The sequence below is a fragment of the Meleagris gallopavo genome, chromosome 4 (assembly GCF_000146605.3).
Source record: "Meleagris gallopavo isolate NT-WF06-2002-E0010 breed Aviagen turkey brand Nicholas breeding stock chromosome 4, Turkey_5.1, whole genome shotgun sequence".
Classification (NCBI taxonomy): Eukaryota; Metazoa; Chordata; class Aves; order Galliformes; family Phasianidae; genus Meleagris; species Meleagris gallopavo.
The window spans coordinates 10,504,735-10,524,537 of NC_015014.2; the positions used below are offsets into that span (position 1 = coordinate 10,504,735).

Consider the following 19,803-nt stretch of genomic DNA (forward strand, 5'->3'; position numbering starts at 1 on the left):
AAGTTTTCAACACCCAAGAGGTCTATGGGAGCTCCATTTCTATGCCATACCTACAGCTCAATCAGTTTCTGCTCTTCTCCTTGTCCCCTTTCACCTGTCAGAAGGAACTCCTCCTTGTGCTTCTTAAAAGAGTTGATACAGCTGTGGAAAACAAAGAAGGTGTGCCCTTGCAGCAGACAGAAGACCTTTTCCTGGTTTTTACTTCTGCTGTAGTCAAATTTCCATCCTGTGTTGGAGCCAAATTTCCAAAACATGTCATTTAAGCAAACACTTGCCTCTGAGAAAAATACTTAACATTGATCTTCTGCCCTACAGTAAGATCCAGTCAAGGAAGGTTCAAATAAGCAGAGATTCTGTCAGGATCTCCTAATCAGAAATTTCTATTTGAGGAGCTCATACGGTACTGTCTGATAAGATGTTCACTAACCTCTTCCCAAAGCCCTTAATAAATAAAACTCCTTAATATCAAATATATGGTAATGCATACAAGTTATGGTATTTTTTACATAGGAAATAAAGTAAGGTAAAAGCAGTCAAGTTACCACGTATTTGTTTTGTAATAGTAAATGACAACAAATGATATAAAGACATTACAGTTGATATTTTACATCACAAATGATAGTGATCACAACTATAATAAATACATTTTAACCACTTTTAAAAAAGCACTACAAATCTTTTTTTTTTTTTTAAGTTGCTACTCATAGCCAAAATAAAAGTGGGATTGTCCAAATGAAAAAGCTCTTAAGTATAAATACCAGCAATATAAATGATTGAGTGAAACTTCTGAAATCAGTTTTAAAGGAGAACTCTGAATCCTCTACCAATGTTGTTTCCTGTGAAGCCACAGAAGTACTGAAAATAAATTGATTGATCTGGTTTTGCTCACTAAAAGGAATTACTATTAAAGTTACTTAATTAAGGATCATGCTTAAAATAGGATTCGCTTTAAATGAACTGCTTAGTCTTAGTGATATTAGTTAAGTACTCCCATTAACACTCAATGCACTAAAGGAAATAATAGATATATTTGTATCATGAAATGGCAGCGCCTCTGAAAAATAACTGCTGTATATAGTTTCTGTATTCAAGTACGAGGGCTGCTCTGGAAGTAATGCCTCCCATTTTATTATGTCTGCCACAATGTCAGAGATGGCTGTTGATGGTATGGCAGCAGAGGTTGACCCGTGCCGCCAATATTCCATTCCACGTTGTTGCTGCGTGACAGATGGCAGCAGAGGGGCACTCTGACAAAATGTGTCTGACATGGAAGTGGGTACGTAGCAAAGGTGTGTCACCGAATTCCTCCATGTGGATAAAATGGCGCCCACTGGCATCACTGATACTTGTTGAACATTTCTGGAGACCAGACAGTGGACGTGAGCACAGTGAGGCAGCAGGTGCACAGGGGGTGGTGCACTTCAGCAGTGGTGACAGTGACAGTGGGTCACCTCCGCTGGTGCGGACGTTTACAAGTGCAGCAGCACGCAGGCTCTTGTTCACTGGTGGCAAAAATGCATAGCTCATGGTAGCGGCTATGCTAAAAATAGTGCTTCGTCACTGCAAATTTGCTGTGTCAAACAGTGTGTTGCTGTCTTCCTTGTGTCTGTTGCAGTTTCCACAGAAATAAACAGGCAGCATTACTTTCAGAGTGACCTACGTATAACAACATATAACATTGGTACATAATATCACTGCTTCCTAGTAAAATATTCTCGTAAAGCAAACATAATTTATCTAAGCAACCCTTTGAAAATGAAAACAAACATTTAAAGTGAAATGCATGCAAGTAATCCTTACCCAGCTTTGTACTGATTTACGATAATGTAATTCTGATTAAAATAATTGCAGTCCTAAATTAGAACAAACTGTTTTTTAAAGGTAAGCTTTTTTATTTACGTAACTCTCTAGTTGAAATTTAAAATCTGGCCTTAAGGAAAATCAGTGCTGAAAGAAATGTAGTATTCATGCAAAATGTGCAATTACCATGAGTTGAAGAGTGTACAAGCTAAAGAGCTGCACGGGCAGACATCGGAAGTGTGAGCTTCCAGGTTTAGGTACGATAGAGATTGTACATTGGCCCTAGTCCACAGCATGTTTAGATTATTAATCCTCAGTTCAGCCAATCATCATTCTTTGTCCTGAACAGATATCCCAATGGAATAAGGTTCGTCTCATTCTTCTCACCTTCCTTTCACAACTGGCAACTCTTAAAGGTTATTCCTTTTAACAGTGTACAGCAGAACAATATAAGCTAATATGTCATACACAGCTAGATGATGCTGGCTTCATCTAAGGGGAAATTTGAAAAGAGAAAAATGACAAGAAGATGCCAAAACTTCAGTGATATAATTGGAAATGATAGGCAAGCCTATTATTTCCAGTGATAAAGCTGAAAGTAGACATGAACAATGGCTTTCCAAACTCAGAAAGCATAAGTATGGAAAAACTCAACTAAATTTCTAACTGACTGTGTCATCTAATGGATCGCTGCTGTACTGATTTCAGTATCTTTCCAACCTTTTGATTAAATGCAAGAGTAAATCGACTTTTTAGAGTATGGTGGAATTGGCTTACTTTGAAAAACAGAAAGCATGGTGATTTTTCAGGAAACAATAGATGCATTGCGGATACAAAGTAAGTAATACATTGCAGTCTAGTAGAATATTGTAAAACTGCAATTAATTAAACTAATTAACAATTAATTAATACCAGCCCGATCCTATGAATGCAACTTGCCGTACTTATTTTCTCAGAGGTCCTGTGTTTCATTCATTTCTGACCCAAGAAGTCAAGTTCTTACTTCATGGGTACTTCATTAAAAGCTCTTAATTCAATTGTCAGCTGTTTGCTATTTCAACTGCTTCACTTTCATGCTGAGACTGCTCGTTGAGTGCTAAATAAAATCTTCAGCGTAGTAACAGAATGATCTTCTCTAACTAATACTTCCAATAACTCACCTTGAATGGCAGGCCTGGTGTGACTCATTGACATTCCTGGGCCCTTAAATGAGTTGCACTCAACTCTCAGGAGATAAAATAGGAATGTCTTTGTCTGGGCACAACAGATAGATTCATTCATTAGGAATCTTTGCAATATGCCTTACTGTTCCCAAAGCAACAGATTTGCCTCTATTTACTTCAGAATTCATCAGAGCAGTTTGGTCAAAACTCTTAGAAACTCACACAATAACACCTACAATCAGACTCAGCTGCAGAATTATTTTTGGCTTGTAAAGGAGAAAGAGCTAGATTACCAGTCCCTTCGTCCACAGTGACAGCATCTGATAGGCTCTAACAAGACTATCAAATCTGACCTGTTGGATAACCCCCAAATCTAAATTTTTTCAAGCAAACAAATCAGCAAATTTTGTCTGTCTCTAAATTAGGAGGATTCAAATTTCATTGCACAAACTGTTTTCTATGGAAATAACTTGACCTATTTACATCTCCATTTCTGAATCAGGTTTCTCTTTGGTTGTTGTGATTAAAAAGGAAGATGGCAATTGTATCAAATTAAAATAAGTTAAACTGTGCACTTTCCCAATTAGGGCTTTTGTGAGACATCTTTCATTAGGAAGACAGGCTCATCCATCACTCCAAACTGCAAATACATTTAAAAAGCTTCATTCTCTATTCTAACTTAAAATTACTTTTCATGGATGTGGTAGAGTTGCAAAATATTGTCTGCTTGTGAGTACAACCAGAGTGCTTGAAACTACAACAGACCCACTGGTTTTGAAAGGCTGACAAACCCTGAGTTAAATTCCAAAACAACTATCAGCTTCTGAATAACCACATCTCTGAACTGAATTTGAACTGCTAATTAAATATTCTGTTTATTTCTACACATCAGCTTTACTTCTTCAGAACTACCTCTGGAGAAACAAATGAAGTTAAAGTTTTATTCTTAATTTATACAACTAAAATTTTAGTCATAGTAACATTACATACTTTTTTAGAAGCCAGAGGAGAAAATTGCCTTCTATTTAAATACATAGTGTTTTTGCATTGTCACAGTACATTAACATGGATTTGATGTTTAACATATAACTGTACTAATCTTCGTGGCAAACGTAATAACAAAAGAAAGTTGTTTGGAGATTTTTTTCTATTTTTATTTAAAAAAAAATAACAAAAACCTTTCCATTGAAGGACCACATGTAAAAACTATGGTTTCTCTCTACGGAGACCAAAGCTGCTTATTACCTACAGTATACTGGCTATGATGAACAGACCACCATAGTTGTGACAACTGATGTTGCTGCCTCCAGGGTAAAACAAAGGTTTACATATTACACAAGCAATTTAACTGTTTTCTAAACATATTGCCAAGACAGTGGGAGCTGGCAGCAAGCACTGTGTTTTAGGTTTTGGATACTTGGATTAGAACCGACTGCTGATTATAGACCTTTTTATTTGTCCCCTACGAATTACAAGCAACCTAGTAACCCAGCAAAGAATCCTTCACAGCACTTAAACTTGTCTTCATGGCTTCCCAAAGATTACATACACAAATCACTCCACAAAAATGGTGCAAGAGACTTGTGCATAGATAACTACATGAGACAATTGTCTTGTTCTAACTTAAAGAGTTCCCCAAAGTGAAATGTTTTATAATCCTTTTTGTGCAGTAGTCAGGAAAGAAATAAAAGAGTTTGGGCAAAGATTATCCACAAGAAAGAAACTTTTTTTTGGGTTCCAGCTGCAACACAATAAAGAACATAATTAACTTCACAATTCTTTGTGTTTTTCATTTGACTGCAGGGAGGAGATGAAAGAGGACTGTTAAGCCTTGCATTCCATCCCAATTACAAGAAAAATGGAAAGCTGTATGTGTCTTATACCACCAACCAAGAACGGTGGGCTATTGGACCTCATGATCACATCCTTAGGGTGGTAGAATACACAGTATCCAGGTATCAGTAGAAGTCTAAAATTCACAAATTATGTATTTACCAGCAACCTTCCCCTTTTTAGTATACCCTGCTTCTAAACTGAACTACCAGATTTACAAAGCATATACTTGGGCACTTGCAGAAAATTTATTGCCGATATTTATTTCAAACAGTAGTTTTGGAACACCAGTCAGTATACTGATTTATTCGTTTTAAGCCTCTTTCTTTTTATTTGTTCTGTCATTTTTAAATTATATTGATTTCCTACCTGTGTATGGGAAGCAAAATTTTGAGAATGCTGGAAAATTGCAATTTCTCAGAAATTATTGTTTGACATTTTTATGCCAAGTTACAACATCCTCATCTTAAAGTATGATTTGATGACTCACATTTATTTTTAGAATGAAAGCCAATGATAGTGAGCTGTGAAAACTGTTTTCATATCTTTGCACTGCAGGAAAAATCCTCAACAAGTTGATATAAGAACAGCAAGAGTGTTTTTAGAAGTAGCAGAACTACATCGAAAACATCTCGGAGGGCAGCTTCTGTTTGGCCCAGATGGCTTCTTATACGTTTTCCTTGGAGATGGCATGATTACTCTCGACGATATGGAAGAAATGGATGGTTTAAGGTACAAAAGCTACCAATGGATAGACTTTGGAGTCACACTCAAAAATGACTAACAGTTGTCAGCAAAAATCCTATTCATGCTTTCTTAATTATACCACCTTACTATTTTCTGCACCTGAATTAAGCAGTTAATTTTCAGAACAGTCTTGCTACTTAGAGACACGTTGTAGGTGTTTGCTATCAAACCCTGTACATATTGGAGTCCTCAAAAGCATATCTAATTCTATTTAAACATAGATTAGACATATTTTTCTCCAGACTATTATTCTACGAACTAGTCAGCTTTATTGAGCAAATGTTCCAACAGACACATACCAGAGTCAATAACAACACTGTATCACTTAGGAAAATGTCTAGAGAATGTATTTAGCAATAGTGCTTTGGTTCTGCTTACACAGTTTTCTCAAACAGCTTTGACCCTGTGTCACTGTGCTATAGAATCACAGAATTACTTGGTTGAGTTGGCAGTTACTCTGCCATGAGCAGGGACATCTTTAACAAGATAAGGTTGCCCAAAGCCCCATCCTATGTTAGAACTGCAAAATGTTGTCCCAAAGTTTGCTTTAATTTAGAGAAAGAGTGCTATTGACTCTTCACAGACCTAAAAGGAGTTGCTCTACTCAAAGGCCTCTTTGGCTCTATGGAATAACAGGTGTTCCTGACCTTTACAAAGAAGATATGTTTAACAAGAGAGCAATGCTTGTGCTTTATTTTAAATTAATATAGAATATGGGAGAGATTGAAACAGATGCTGTGATAGAGAAAGTTGTTTTTGTTACCAAGTTGCTACTCAGCAAAGTGGTCAGAAGAGTTCCACTGTAGACATAACAATGAGACATATTAACCAAATTAATCTTCGATGAGTTCTGCTATAGTTCTTAAGACTCACCCATGCTGTAAAACCAAACCAGATGTGATTATTAAGTAAAGTAGATGGTTTCTTTTACTGGCTCATTGTAGTATTATATTCAAAATACTTTAAAAAAACAATTATTTTATCCTCCAACTTTCTCAGTGATTTTACAGGTTCTGTATTACGCCTCGATGTAAATACTGACCTGTGCAGTGTCCCTTATTCCATACCACGGAGCAACCCACATTTTAATAGCACAAACCAACCTCCTGAAATTTTTGCACATGGACTCCACAATCCAGGCCGGTAAGCACATGACAATTATAAATGGAATTAATCCAGAGCAGGTACTGTTTTCAGCCAGAAAAGTTGTATTTAGTCTGTTAGAAAAATTTGCATAATAAAGGCACTCATAAACTTTTTAACTGCAACTTCTCCATGTCCACATATATGTCACAGTTATAAACAACTGTACATTGACAAAAGCAATGGAGAGAATGTACAGCTCTTAAAAGTCAAGACCAAAATGACAAAGTACTGGCACGTTTTGGTTTTTTTCTCCTCTATGTTTCCTTTTTCTATGAAACAAGAGAACTTAAAGACGAGAGCTGGGAAAACATAGCTGGGATTGGAATCTGAGAAATTTGAACAGTAGAATCTTGACTGAGAAAGAAAAAGGCATAGAAAAAAAATTGAGAACATCTGGTGAAATCTAAACAACAACAAGGAGGAAAGCAACACTTTAACTAAACAACACATAATTCAGTAAATTAGGTGAGGGGTGGTATTGAAGTGACACTAAAAGGCATAATTTGAAAAAAATGAGAAATTCAAGTTGTTCAGATAAGGAGTAAATTCTTGGACTTCTAAGCAGTCAAAAATTTCTCATCTAGCTTGGCTAAAGCAATGTTCATCTCCAGTGATACTGAGCAGAGTACATTCCATCACTAGGTAAAAGTACAGATTTGCTCTCCATGGTGCAGGGACGGGAAAGATATTATCTCTCGTGCACAGATCTGACGCACCTCTCAGACAGATATTTTGGCTTGTTATGAAACATGTCTCTCAAAGGAGTAGAAGCAACAAAGCGTAATCCTTCAAAATGTGATGCTGCATACTGTTGTTAGAGAATTACACATTAAGAGCCTGTATATCTCATGGATTTTCTTCTATTTTTTGTTTTAAGATGTGCTGTGGATCACCACCCAGCAGATGTAAACATCAATTTAACAATACTTTGCTCAGATTCAAATGGAAAGAACAGATCTTCAGCAAGAATCTTACAGATAATAAAGGGTAAAGACTATGGTAAGTTCTATCCAGGGTAAAGCTAATTGAAACAGGAGGCTACTGTGACTATGGAATAATAAAAGGAAAGCAGAAAACAAAAGATAAGGGATGGTAAAGCCATAATAGGCAACTTACTGCATTGACTGCATTGTAGGTAACCTACAGAAGATATCTTCTTTAGAAGAAGATAAAAGATGAAAGACAAAACAGTGACTATAAATAAGATTTGGGAAATATGCCAGTTGTCAGTCACTCAAAGATCTCATTGTAGTTGCAAATGACAGCTTATAAGGAAAAGATTTCGGAATATCACGAAGTGATGAAAATGTATACTTAGTCATTCACAAATAACCTTGTAAGGTACAGAATGGAAACCTCATGTAATGTGCTTCCTATAATGGAAAAAATGAGAAGGACAACAACAGACTAAAACCAAACAGGGAAATGACTGAGCTCTGTGTTTAAATGTTACTAAAAATGAACAACTTACTTAGAGAAATGCACCATGCTACTACTTCATAACGAAAGATTAGTTCAGATTGCAATAGGATAAACACACTCAATTAGTAACTTAAAATTTTAGAGTGTTTTATGTGCTCTCTGAATCAGTATGATTGCCTCTCACAACTTAAATGTTTAACTCTGATACCAAGATCATTTGCTAGGTCAGGTGAGCCAGAAGAGTTAATCTGAGCTATCATCTGTCTTCTGTAACCATTTAGCAGCTCCTAATTCGTGGTGGTAAAGGTGATAAATTTCAAAGTGTGTAAAAGTGACAAGAACCGACCTATTTCCTGGAACAGAACTTTTCCAAATTTTATTTACATCCCCACTAAAACAGTTGTGCTGACTAGTATCATAGTCCCAGTGTGTAATGCAATTGTTCCACTTCAGTTACTGCATGTATTTTCTGTGTGCATTTTATGAAAGCCAAACCAAAGAACAGTATTTGGTAAACCACTGCTCCAATGGAATTTTGACTGCATCTTTATTGCAGAGTAAACTAAGCAATATTGTGTCTATCCAGAACAGCTTGCCTATTTTAATACGAGGCTATGGGTCAACTGCTTAAATAAAAAATGCTCATCATCCTTTTCTCCAACACAGAATTTCAGCTCTTACTTTTGTAGCACAATCTAGGAAATTCCTTTTTCAAAGACCTGCAGAGATCACTCCAACTAAAAACAAAGTTCCTCTGAAACAAAAAGTTCTGTCAGCTGTGGCTTAATTTAAAATTATGCAGTTGGCATTTCAATTTGAGCCTACATTTACCTTAAGCAATATCTGAATGCATAGGCACATTTACATTGAAATGTCATCCAAGATATTACTTCATGTGACTAAATTGCAGCTTTGTAAAAGAAAAAAAAAAGTGTAGGCACTACAATTATAATAGCAGCACAAAAAATTACCATAAAAAGCTACACCCAGCAATATTAGTGTTTTACGGTGCACAACACACATAATGTATTCAAATGTGATTTGAAAGAGTTTCTTAAACCACTGAATGGCTTTGAAAACAAGTTCTGCTGAAAATCACTGGAATTTGTGCTCTTGGGTTCTGGTGAAGTATAAGCCCCCTTTTCAGTGAAGGGAGTTTAATTGTATTCCTGAAGTTCAAGAGATCTATTCTGTAGACTGTATGGACACATAAAAGTTAATAGCAGTAATCACATTAACTTCAATGGAAGTCTGACCTAATCCTGGTATAGTTTTATTCTCTTGGCCTGTGCACATGGAAGAAGGTAATTATAGTGTCTCCTACCTAAATTCCTAATTAACCGTTTCACAAACATCGTTGTAATTTTCTGATTTTCCTAATGCTTAATTTCCAGCTATACACCTTGAATTTTCAGGATCATTTAAAGGGAATTAATTACTTTCTGAAAGTAATAACCCTATTCATAAATGTGAATCAAAACATGAAACTGCGTATGATCTAACACTATGGTAGTTCCTTTTTAGAAAGTGAGCCTTCACTTTTAGAATTCAAACCATTCAGCAGTGGAGCCTTGGTCGGTGGATTTGTCTATCGAGGTTGCCAGTCTGAAAGGCTCTATGGAAGTTATGTATTTGGAGACCGCAATGGGTAAGTTCCTTATAATTTCAGCCTTAAACATAAAATATATATGAGGTATATTTTGTTATGAGCTTCCTATATGAAAGAACAGCAACAGACTTTTTTATATTGTGTCGCTTTGCCAAAGTAGCAACGTGATGATGTAGATTAAATTCTAGATTTGGAATCAAGCAGCACGACATTCTAATGAAGGGCAACATAGGTAACATTTCTAATCCTTGGAATAATATACAGACAAAGAAACTAACTTCACATTTACATTCATCATTTACTTTATAATGCAAGTAAATGTTAATCATGGAATTATTTGCCAAACTCATCTAACTGATAAGATAAGGAAAACTTTCTGGGTTTTATGGCGACATTGATAGAGCAAAATGAATGCTTTTTAATTGCAAGAGTATAGTTTTACCATGCCAAATAGGTCAGCATTCACAAATGACTAGATACAATGCAGCAAAACCTAATCTTGTAATGTTTGAATGACAGGAAGGGAAATTCTATGCTTTTTAGGCATCTGAAAAATAACAGGCAGGAAATAAGATGATGAACTGTATAGATCTACCTAAGGAACTACTTCCTGTACGTGTTTACTTATTTATCTGGACAGTGAAAATTCTATATTCAGAACATAATATAACAATTTGCCTTCTGTGTTTTTGAATATAGAAATTTTTTAACGCTGCAACAGAATCCTGCAACTAAACAGTGGCAAGAGAAACCCCTCTGTCTTGGCAACAGCGGATCATGTAGAGGTTTCTTTTCAGGCCCTGTCTTGGGATTTGGTGAAGATGAACTAGGTAAACAGGAAAAAATATATGTTTTTAAATTATCAGTCTTCTAAGTATGCTAGCTAAACCATTTGAAACCACAGTAAACGTTTAAAAAGAAGAAATCTGAAGGCTGGTTTCCCTTTGCCAAAGCTGTCTACACTGCTGTTTCATCCACACCTTACCAGCTGTGTAAGAAGAGCTGTTAAGAGAAAGGGTCAAAGGTTCTTATTTTCTCTCACATTCTGTGAACTCTGTCACTCACTCTGACACAAGTCATATGCTTGTTTTTATTTCCAGTGTTACAGATGGGCAGTGGAGATCTGCATGAGCAGATGGATCCTCATTTTTAATACATAAGTCCCCCGTCATATATTTTTACCAATTAATACAATATGAAAAATATATTAAATTATTGAAATTTTCAGATAGCAATGATTCTGTAGTATATTTCAGCTAGAGGTGTTTTCTCCAAAGTATCTTTAACCTCATTGTGTATATATAGCTAGATCAGAAGTGTTTGACATCTTAAGAAATGAAAACTAATTAATGTATTGATTTCTTCAACAGGCGAGATTTACATATTATCAAACAGTAAAAGTATGACACAGGCTCACAATGGAAAACTCTACAAGATCATTGACCCAAAAAGGTGAGCATTGCACTGCACTAGTCCCTAAGATTATTCTTCCCTTCAACAGTTTAAAAAACAAAATAAAAATGTAGTTCTTTCCATGTAGCTGCACTGTACAATACTCATATTAAGTAAGAAGGAATATTTTTAGTGCACAGGTTTCTTATAAGCAAATGTAACATCAGCAGCAAGCAGGATAAATTCACTGAAATAATCACTCTCATAGAAGGTGACTGTCAGAACAGTAGAAGCGCCTCTAATTTTTACTAATTTTTACATCATATTAAGTGCTGACAACTTTCCCACTTAAGATTCACATTTTTTGGATATTTTCATAGAAGTTGAGACACATTTAAAATGAAACCATATGGATCAGCACAAGTAAATATGCTGCTGGTAGGTCTGAAGCCAAAGGACTTGTAGCTGCTACAAAGGTTATACAGTGCCTATAGAAGGCAGAATACTAGAATTCCTCCCAAGGCTACTGCTACCTTGCCTGCCACTGCACTGTGACAGTTCACAAATAGAGCTGGCACAAAAGGTTAATACTGATTGACCATATCTACTCTGTATACTGGAAAGGTACCATAGAGATAATTAGTTCAGTAATTTCACCAGCTACTACCCAGACAGTTCCAGTTTCACTTCCTCAGAAGTTCAGTTTTGCTACCAGCTCTGAGGGACAAATTCAGTCTTTCCCAGACATCTCTGCTGTTGTCTAGAAGATGCTACCGATAGAGAAGAATACAGAGGGCCCAGTCCTCAGTGGCTGTATTCTGTTACTGCTTACTAGTTTTCAAGTTCCTTCTATGTCCCTACATTCATCCATATCTTACTGGGAAGGTTTAGAGCACAAAAGAAAATCAAATGAAAGAAAACTTACATCCCTGGACAATGTGACAAAAATACAGTCAAGTCACAAGCATTTGTTTCATCTGCTGTTTCCAAGAGGCTCATGAATCCCACCCATATGATTTATAAGATACAAAATTAATATAATTGGTACAGTTACTTAATCTAATTTACCAGCTATAAAACTAGAATATATGAAGATTACCAAACCAGAGTTTCTTGGGATGTGATTACTTTCAAGTACTTTGCAAAGCAGCTACAGCTATGAGAATGTCAGGGAACCAGGAAAGACTGCAAAAAGCTAGTCCCCTATGCAGCCTCAGCAGCAATAAGAGAAGGTGACAAGCACTTACTTTGACTGGTGAAAAACCATTTCCTTAGTGATGGATCTTGCTGCTCCATGACGCCAAGTCCATGGCAGGAAAAGCCACATCCATTCTGCAAAAGCATCAAAAATTAACACACAAAATGAAAGGGCCAACAGAAATCAAGTCTGTCACTAATTACTTTGAACTCATCATCCCCACAAAAACAACCTAGATTATTATCCGTTTATCAGTTCATCATCTACTTCAGCATGTTTACCCTTGAGCATGTTTACCCTGACTTACAGTCAGACATTCATTTTTTTATTTTGATGTTGACTGTATGAGAGATTTATTTATTTTCTTGCTGGAATTTAAACTCAAAAAACTGTTATTAAGACAACACGTAAAATTGATAAGAAATTCATGACACTGGGTGCACACTGTACTTACTACAAGTCCCAGTTGAGTTTCACTGTTTTTTAATTATGCTACCCAAACCTATGGCACTAATTTGGAAGCAGATGTTACTGCAGTCTGTCAGTCAAGGCTATAATGGATGTTTTATTTATGCTTTTGGTATTAAAAATATTTTTCTAGAACAAAACTTGCTATTCTTATTGGGATTGTTTAGACTGATGGTGTATGGTTTTAAGTGAATTTTACACCCTAAATCCACTATTAGTATCTAATTACATGGGGCTGCCTTGTTTGACCTCGGCTTTTTGTTCTCGTTACCTCTTCCAGTAGGGTGGTCTTCAGCTGACATACCTGAAAGGCCAGACCTCCCATTGCTGCACTCACGTTTGGCTGTTTTCACGTATGGAAAACGGTCAAGACTGTGTTTGGTTACTGGTGAAAGTAACCAGAAAACTATAAAATACTTTTGTAAATTGGCATGCGTTTGAGATTAAACAGACTATGGCAAGGGGATGTAGCGTTTGGTAACACTTTGTAGAAACATGGACAGTTTTCATTCAAGCAAAGTTTTGAGTTTGGCTGGGTTTTTTTATTTCATTACCACTGCTGGTTTTTAAGATAGCCAATTTCTTTCACAGAAGAGAACTGCAGCTCTACTTACCACATCACACAAATTTCATATTACACTTCTAAACAATTCAAAAATTCCATGGCTTTGGCAAATGTAAAGCTCAATTAATATTAATATATAAATTGTCAACCACAGGCTAATATTTTTTGCATATTGCTATTTTGCTGTTCTGTTTAATGCCTTCCTCAAGATACGTACCATGCAAATACATCAAATAATAGTGCAAAGTCTAACACAGCTTTCTAAAACACAGAACAAAAGTACTACACGTAGGCTATGAGCATAGAGTTACTGAGGTACTGACTTGTCACATCTTAGAAATTCTTTGCTTAGAAATCCATAACAAAACTGTGAGGGGTGGCCCCTAGCAGATTAATCTATTTGCAGATAGTGCCTTCCATATGTGTGGCGCACTACAGAAAAGTACAATTATCATTCCTTGATGGAAAGTAAAAGCTTCATGCAAAAAAAACAATCTTCTAGTGGTTGTACATAAGCTACTACAAGCTTACAAAATTACCCTTTTATTCTAAATAATAGATGTTACAAAGAGATGCAGGATTTTGTTTCATTTGATCTTTATAGAAAACTAGTGCATAAGCAGACTTCTTCCCAAACCTAACTGTGACCCTGACTTCCTTGTCTGAAAGAGCTCAAGAGAGAAAACTATTATTTGGATATCGCTAGCAGTAGAAAGTTTTCAAAAGAAGTGATCTTTTCAAACCATGAGAAGAGCAGAGGATGAGAGTACTCCAAGGAACTCTTTGCATGACTCTTCAGTTATGAGCAGTGGGAAGGTCCAATCCTAAAACCTTTCAGATGCAATAAAAATGAGGGGCTACACGGAGGTGATATGTGAAAATGAATAAATATGATAAACACAGAGAATGAGAATACCTCCATCAAAAGTAATTTGTAACACAGAATACAGGGTACCACAGGAAACTTCTCTTTACTTCATGTCAATAACTAAACAGCCTCCTGTGAAAAACAGAACTAAATAATCCCTCCCTCCATGACAGTGTTACTGAAATGACACACTGGTACTTGGGAGCTCTCAGACAATGTAGTGATAAATCAGAAACTGAGAAAATTACAACCTGAATTCAAAAACCAAGTATAGGAGGCGCTGCAGAACATATATATACCACATATCAGCACAACTGAATAGACTGAAGAGTATGGGTAATACCTTATATAGCTTTCCAATTGGAGGAGATAAGAGAGGCCTTAAGTATTACAAACACATAAAAAAAGATAAATTGGTTAAAATAACAGATTTTTTAATTTCGTAAGTTAAAAATACATTCATTGATGATTATCAAAAAAATAAAAGGAACATTATGAGAAGTAAGATACTTTCAAAGGCTAGGAACAAATGAGAAAGCAGAGGGAGAAAGAGCAATGGCACATAATTCCCAAATAAAAGACAGTGATAGTCAGATGTTCTAAAAGATCAGTGCAAATTAAAAGCATTTTATAAATTCTCCTTGGGACCCAAAAAAGAGAAACTTCCTAGCCTTACGCTTCCTACATTATAACCTTTCTGTCTGCCTATTTCTACAAGTACATTCTAACCATAATCACTAAAACTTTTATAGACAAAATAATTATGTAAATGATGATACAGAAAATGTTTCAGCCCAAATATTCAAGTCAGTCAATAACAGAGAAAATAGGAGACAAGCCTGTTAGAAATGAGAATATAATCCTTTCGTATCATGAGAGGAGAAAATCAAATGCAGGCAGCACTAAAAAAATGCGTATTTTAATAGGAAATATCTGTAGATAAGCTTGTATCGGCTGTAACACAAACATTACTAGCACCTGTTCTATGAAAACCATACAGGGGGGCATACCAAGAAGAAAGAAAGAAAACAAACTGTGTAAGTTGGTAGCAGAGCCACACTGTGGCTTTGTGAGTCTTCTTTTAGAACACTTAAGATTGCTTTTACTCCTGAGCAAATTCCAGATAAAATAATAAAGGTTCAGAGAAGATAGGGGAAAAGCACAGGGAAAGGTGACAAGGAATGCAAAAAAATTCCATTTAAAAGATGAGACTAAACACAGGGAAGTTTGAAGAATAGTCACGCACTGCTGTTTCCCTATGAAATTATGTTTTCAACAGTCTATACCACAACTTCAAAGCTGATAATTAACAGTGTTTAATAGTGTGGCTCACTGGACCTAGCAGATAATTTTCAGAAGGGAAGGTGGAGTTTAAGTAAGTGTCCGTGCACACGTAAGAAGAATTCCTCTTCCTCTCCATATATTTAACACCTTATAGATCTAGATTTCACAGTGTTTTCTATCAACAGCCAGAATAGCTGCTTTCCACTGGGCTGAAGCTTGAACTTGATTCAAACCGTCTCATTCCTCTTTCATGCCCCTCCAGAGTGCATAATTCTATTCATCATCATTTCCAACGCTGCCTTCTGAGATGCCCACTATCAAAGAGTCTTTTCAAAACAGAATGATTTCTAACATCACTGAATTATATCTAGGTTATATCTCATTTTGACAACATTCAGCCTCTTGACAAGAATGTTAGTGATTTTATTTTTTACCATGAGACAAGAGTGTTTGATTGTAAGGTGTAAAAGCAGTATTCGTGAAAGCCACCTTGAAGACTTAATTACTCTGAAAAAGGAAGCTCAGAAACATACAGCACTAGAGTGATCTGCATCAACATAGTTCTGATGGGTCATAGTATATATAGTTTATATAGTGGATAAATATGGTGAAGATACTACCTCAGGCTGTCTGCAGAATGAGCAAATTTTGTTGGTGAATGCTCTCACCAACCCAGGTGGGCCATATGATTTCTTTCTGTTCAGAAAGTTACTATCCCTTAAGTCATTTGAGGGAATGGAAAGCCAGAATTAATGTCTAATTATGTTTAGTTTAGCCGTAGCATGCAAAATTCTTATCTCATTTACCTACCCACATGCAGTTAGTATTCCCATAAGAGACACTAAAGAGAAATTAGAGCTTTTTGCGAATACCAGTCTAGAGAGTTTCACTTTACAGAAGTACTTGACAAAACCTCCTTTGTAACCACGATGGAAAAACCTAAAGATTTTTTTCAATCACATCACAGCTCACTGACTGTAAAGTTTTTGTTTTGGTTTGGGATTTTTTTTTCATTTTTCTAAGTCTTTCTAGTGTTGGCTATTAAGGAGTTCTCACTTTTTATCACTTTATAAGGCAAAAAGAGCTCCGTTTATCTTCTGCTTATTTTCTGGAGCCTGCAGGAAGCCTCTGCCATCCTAAAGAAAGTCATACATAATAGAGCAGCTTTAGCTCAGTAAGCCAGTCTTTCCCAATTCATCAGTCAAAGTGTTATGCAAGTGGCCCCCTAAATTGATAAATTCCCACAGTGCCTGTTGACCCAGCTGCCAAGTGCTCATGCAGCAGGTGTTGTTTTCATGACCACCCTGACAGTAATACAAACTGTTTAGCAGTTGCATTGACCTCTTAGCTATTAACATTGATACAGGCTTCACTGGGGACTAGTTCTCAAACATGACAGAATTTCTTAAGACTAGAGGTCATGAACAAGTATACCATATAAGAATAAATTTGATATGCTGCTGAGTTTAAATCTTAAAAGCTGCGAGTTTTTTCCACATTATTCCCATGTAGTAAATCTGGAGACAAGTAACGAGCTTTTGGCATCTCTCCCAGGACTAAAGGTATACTTTTTAATTTTAGAAACTGTACCTGAAGAGATGCTATATTTATTCTGTGACAAGTAGTAAATTACAATGAAGGAAAATTATTTTTTCTTGACATTTTTCCTTATAAAGGAAAAATATAAACTTTAGGATATCACTTTAATACCTAATATCTTGTGTGCAGCTAATTGAGGTATAATTTTACTTTCACATATTTCGTACCACAATCAGGATTTCCGTGGCCCTCTCATTTGCTAGAATTTGAACATCCAAGAAAATTTTGTCTTCTTTTTTTTCCACTTTGGTGGGAAAGTAGAGATTGTTAATATTGTGTCGAGGGCATGATGGAGGAACTATTTTCAGTTCAATGCCATTGTATTACGGATGAATTTGACCCTCCGTTTGCATTGATTTACATATATCTGAGTTACAGGCTAACACACATGCAACAACTAAATCACTGCACACTCTGTGGAGCAGCGAAAAGCTGTACGAAGGAAAGCATGGAATTCTAAGCAATTATATGATGAGTTCTAATCTAATAAAGCTTGTCAGCCTTTTGTATGCTTCAAAGCTAACAACAGAGGTTACGTGCCTACACCAGCTACAGTAACACAGTCAAAATTATTTTCCATATTTTACAGTCAAGAATTCTCAGTTCACTGAGCATGTTAGTGAAGGGACCCAGCAAGGGCCCCAGCCTCCAGTACTTTTCCTCCATGTTCCATACACTTAGATTTGTTACAAAGTTTCATGAAAGCATGTTTTAACAAGCAAGATATACTGTACCATACTGTATATATGAACAGCTCTTTAAGATAACTAGAATTGTGCAGACCATATAAATAGTCACTATCAGCTACATTTTTGGCTGACTTTCTGCACACCGAGTACTGCTCACTGGAAGAGTAATCAAGCTGTACCCTTTCGAGTTTTATAGATTGAGGGAGACAAGTAAAAAAATTCTCTCCAGCTCACAGTGTGGCTCCATCTATTCCCCTCCTTTTTCCATGTCAGGAGACACAGCGAAGCACTAGTTGTATAAACAAAACCTTACGCTGTCTAAGTGCTGGAAAGATCAAGTCCCAGCAGTCAGTTTTGAGACTTATGTTATCTTTGTAAGATTCAGTTCAAAACACTTACAATGAACCTGAAAATTTCCACCCCTTAAAGCCTTAAGAATGTAAAGTGTAAGTATTGTGGGGCAGAGACTTTCTCATGATATGTGTTTGTACCAGAATGGCATTCCAATCCTGAGAAAGAAGTGTGGCTTTTCCCATAGTACAAATAAGGAAAAACAGTAATTCTTCTCACACACAAAAAGGATTCTGCTGCAGCTGCATTTGTATTACTCTTCTCCTAAGGCACTCTGCCAACCAGAATTTTTTCCATCTTTGTTTCTACTCCACCCCACCTTTAATAAATATTATCCAAGGCTGATGAGTGCAAGTTATTGATTGATGGTAGAATAAAAGGCAAAGTTATATTCACAAGCACCGAGAGCATTAGAAAACTTTAAATTATAGAAGTGGCCAGTCATGCTGTGGTGGATACAAAATGGCATTTGTGGATCCCTAATGAAATATGAATAAAAAGAACCTAAATATTCCAGCACTATCATAGGTAGATGTTTTGTATCTGTTAATAAAGTAAATAACCGTCTACACAAATAAAATATCTTGATGTAGGAGATCATTCTTTGCTGAAGAGATACCACTGGAGCTCTTTTCTAAGAGATGCTCCAGGAACCTGAGGTTATTCTTCCTGCTAAACACAATGCTGTACTTGTGTTTGAACAAGAAAAAGAGAGGGCTTCATCTAAAATAGCTTGAAAGAAATGAGTTTGAGACAGATGAAGAAAGAATGTTGCCTCCTATGCAGATGGCTGTACATATTTTTTTTTCCTGAGGTAGCAATTAGAAGACAGATATTTTTACTTAAAATCTGCGTAAGTCTCCACAGAAAATCACATCATTTGTATTCCTCTTTTCAAAACAATGTTGGCTGCAAAGCTCACATATAATTTTTAAGTGCAGGAACTTCCCTAAACAGATCACATGTAATGCATTCATCACTACGGAACTGGAATTTCTTACAGGTCAAAAAATAATGCATTATAATTAAAAGCGTGGAAATGCATGAACACAAAAGCTGAAGAGATTTTTGATGAGAGATACTGTTTCAAAGCCCTTAAATAATACAGAAGTTTGAATCTGTTTCTCAAAGAGACTTTAGAAATCAGAAGTTGGTACTACACTCAATGTTACATCTACCCATTCTTTTTGTTCTTAACATCATTGGGCAGACCAGTTCTGAATGGATGTTTAAATAATCATCTCAGCAATTAAGCGTGAGCAGAGAAAGTGCTAGGGTGAAACAAACCAGTGATCCTGTGCTCTGTTATTCTGCTTCAAAGAAAAATGTGAGAAGCTCTGCAATGTACCATTAAAAAGCTGCATGCCAAAATGGGTGAAAAAAAATCTAAGCCCAGTCAGCTAGTGAGGGAATTCTGTGACATTAGGTATGTGTGCTTGCTTTCCTTATAAAAATGTTAACCTATCTAGAATTACTTTGAATGGCCCCATTGTGCTTCGAAATATCAAAATCCTGCTAGACAAAGCTAACTATCCTGGTAACCTGGGCTTCACTGGTACCTTAGAAACCACAGGTTCACCTAGTTAATTTAATTTTATTTTTCCCTCAACATTTCTTCTGATCTTGAAGTGGGACGTAAACAAGAATTCCCAATCTTCCTCCTCTTTTT

At 36.2% G+C, this 19,803-nt stretch overlaps 1 protein-coding gene across 1 annotated transcript in view; it reads left to right on the top strand.

The window, feature by feature from the left end:
• The window catches only part of HHIP (hedgehog interacting protein), a 72,200-nt gene that overhangs the window by 45,623 nt on the left and 6,774 nt on the right, over positions 1–19,803 (top strand). Inside the window, exons 5-11 of the mRNA XM_010709568.2 lie at positions 4,767–4,918; positions 5,355–5,528; positions 6,543–6,686; positions 7,567–7,688; positions 9,636–9,759; positions 10,420–10,550; positions 11,091–11,172. Coding sequence (XP_010707870.1) covers positions 4,767–4,918; positions 5,355–5,528; positions 6,543–6,686; positions 7,567–7,688; positions 9,636–9,759; positions 10,420–10,550; positions 11,091–11,172 — 929 coding nt within the window. The remainder of the gene's footprint in view (positions 1–4,766; positions 4,919–5,354; positions 5,529–6,542; positions 6,687–7,566; positions 7,689–9,635; positions 9,760–10,419; positions 10,551–11,090; positions 11,173–19,803) is intronic.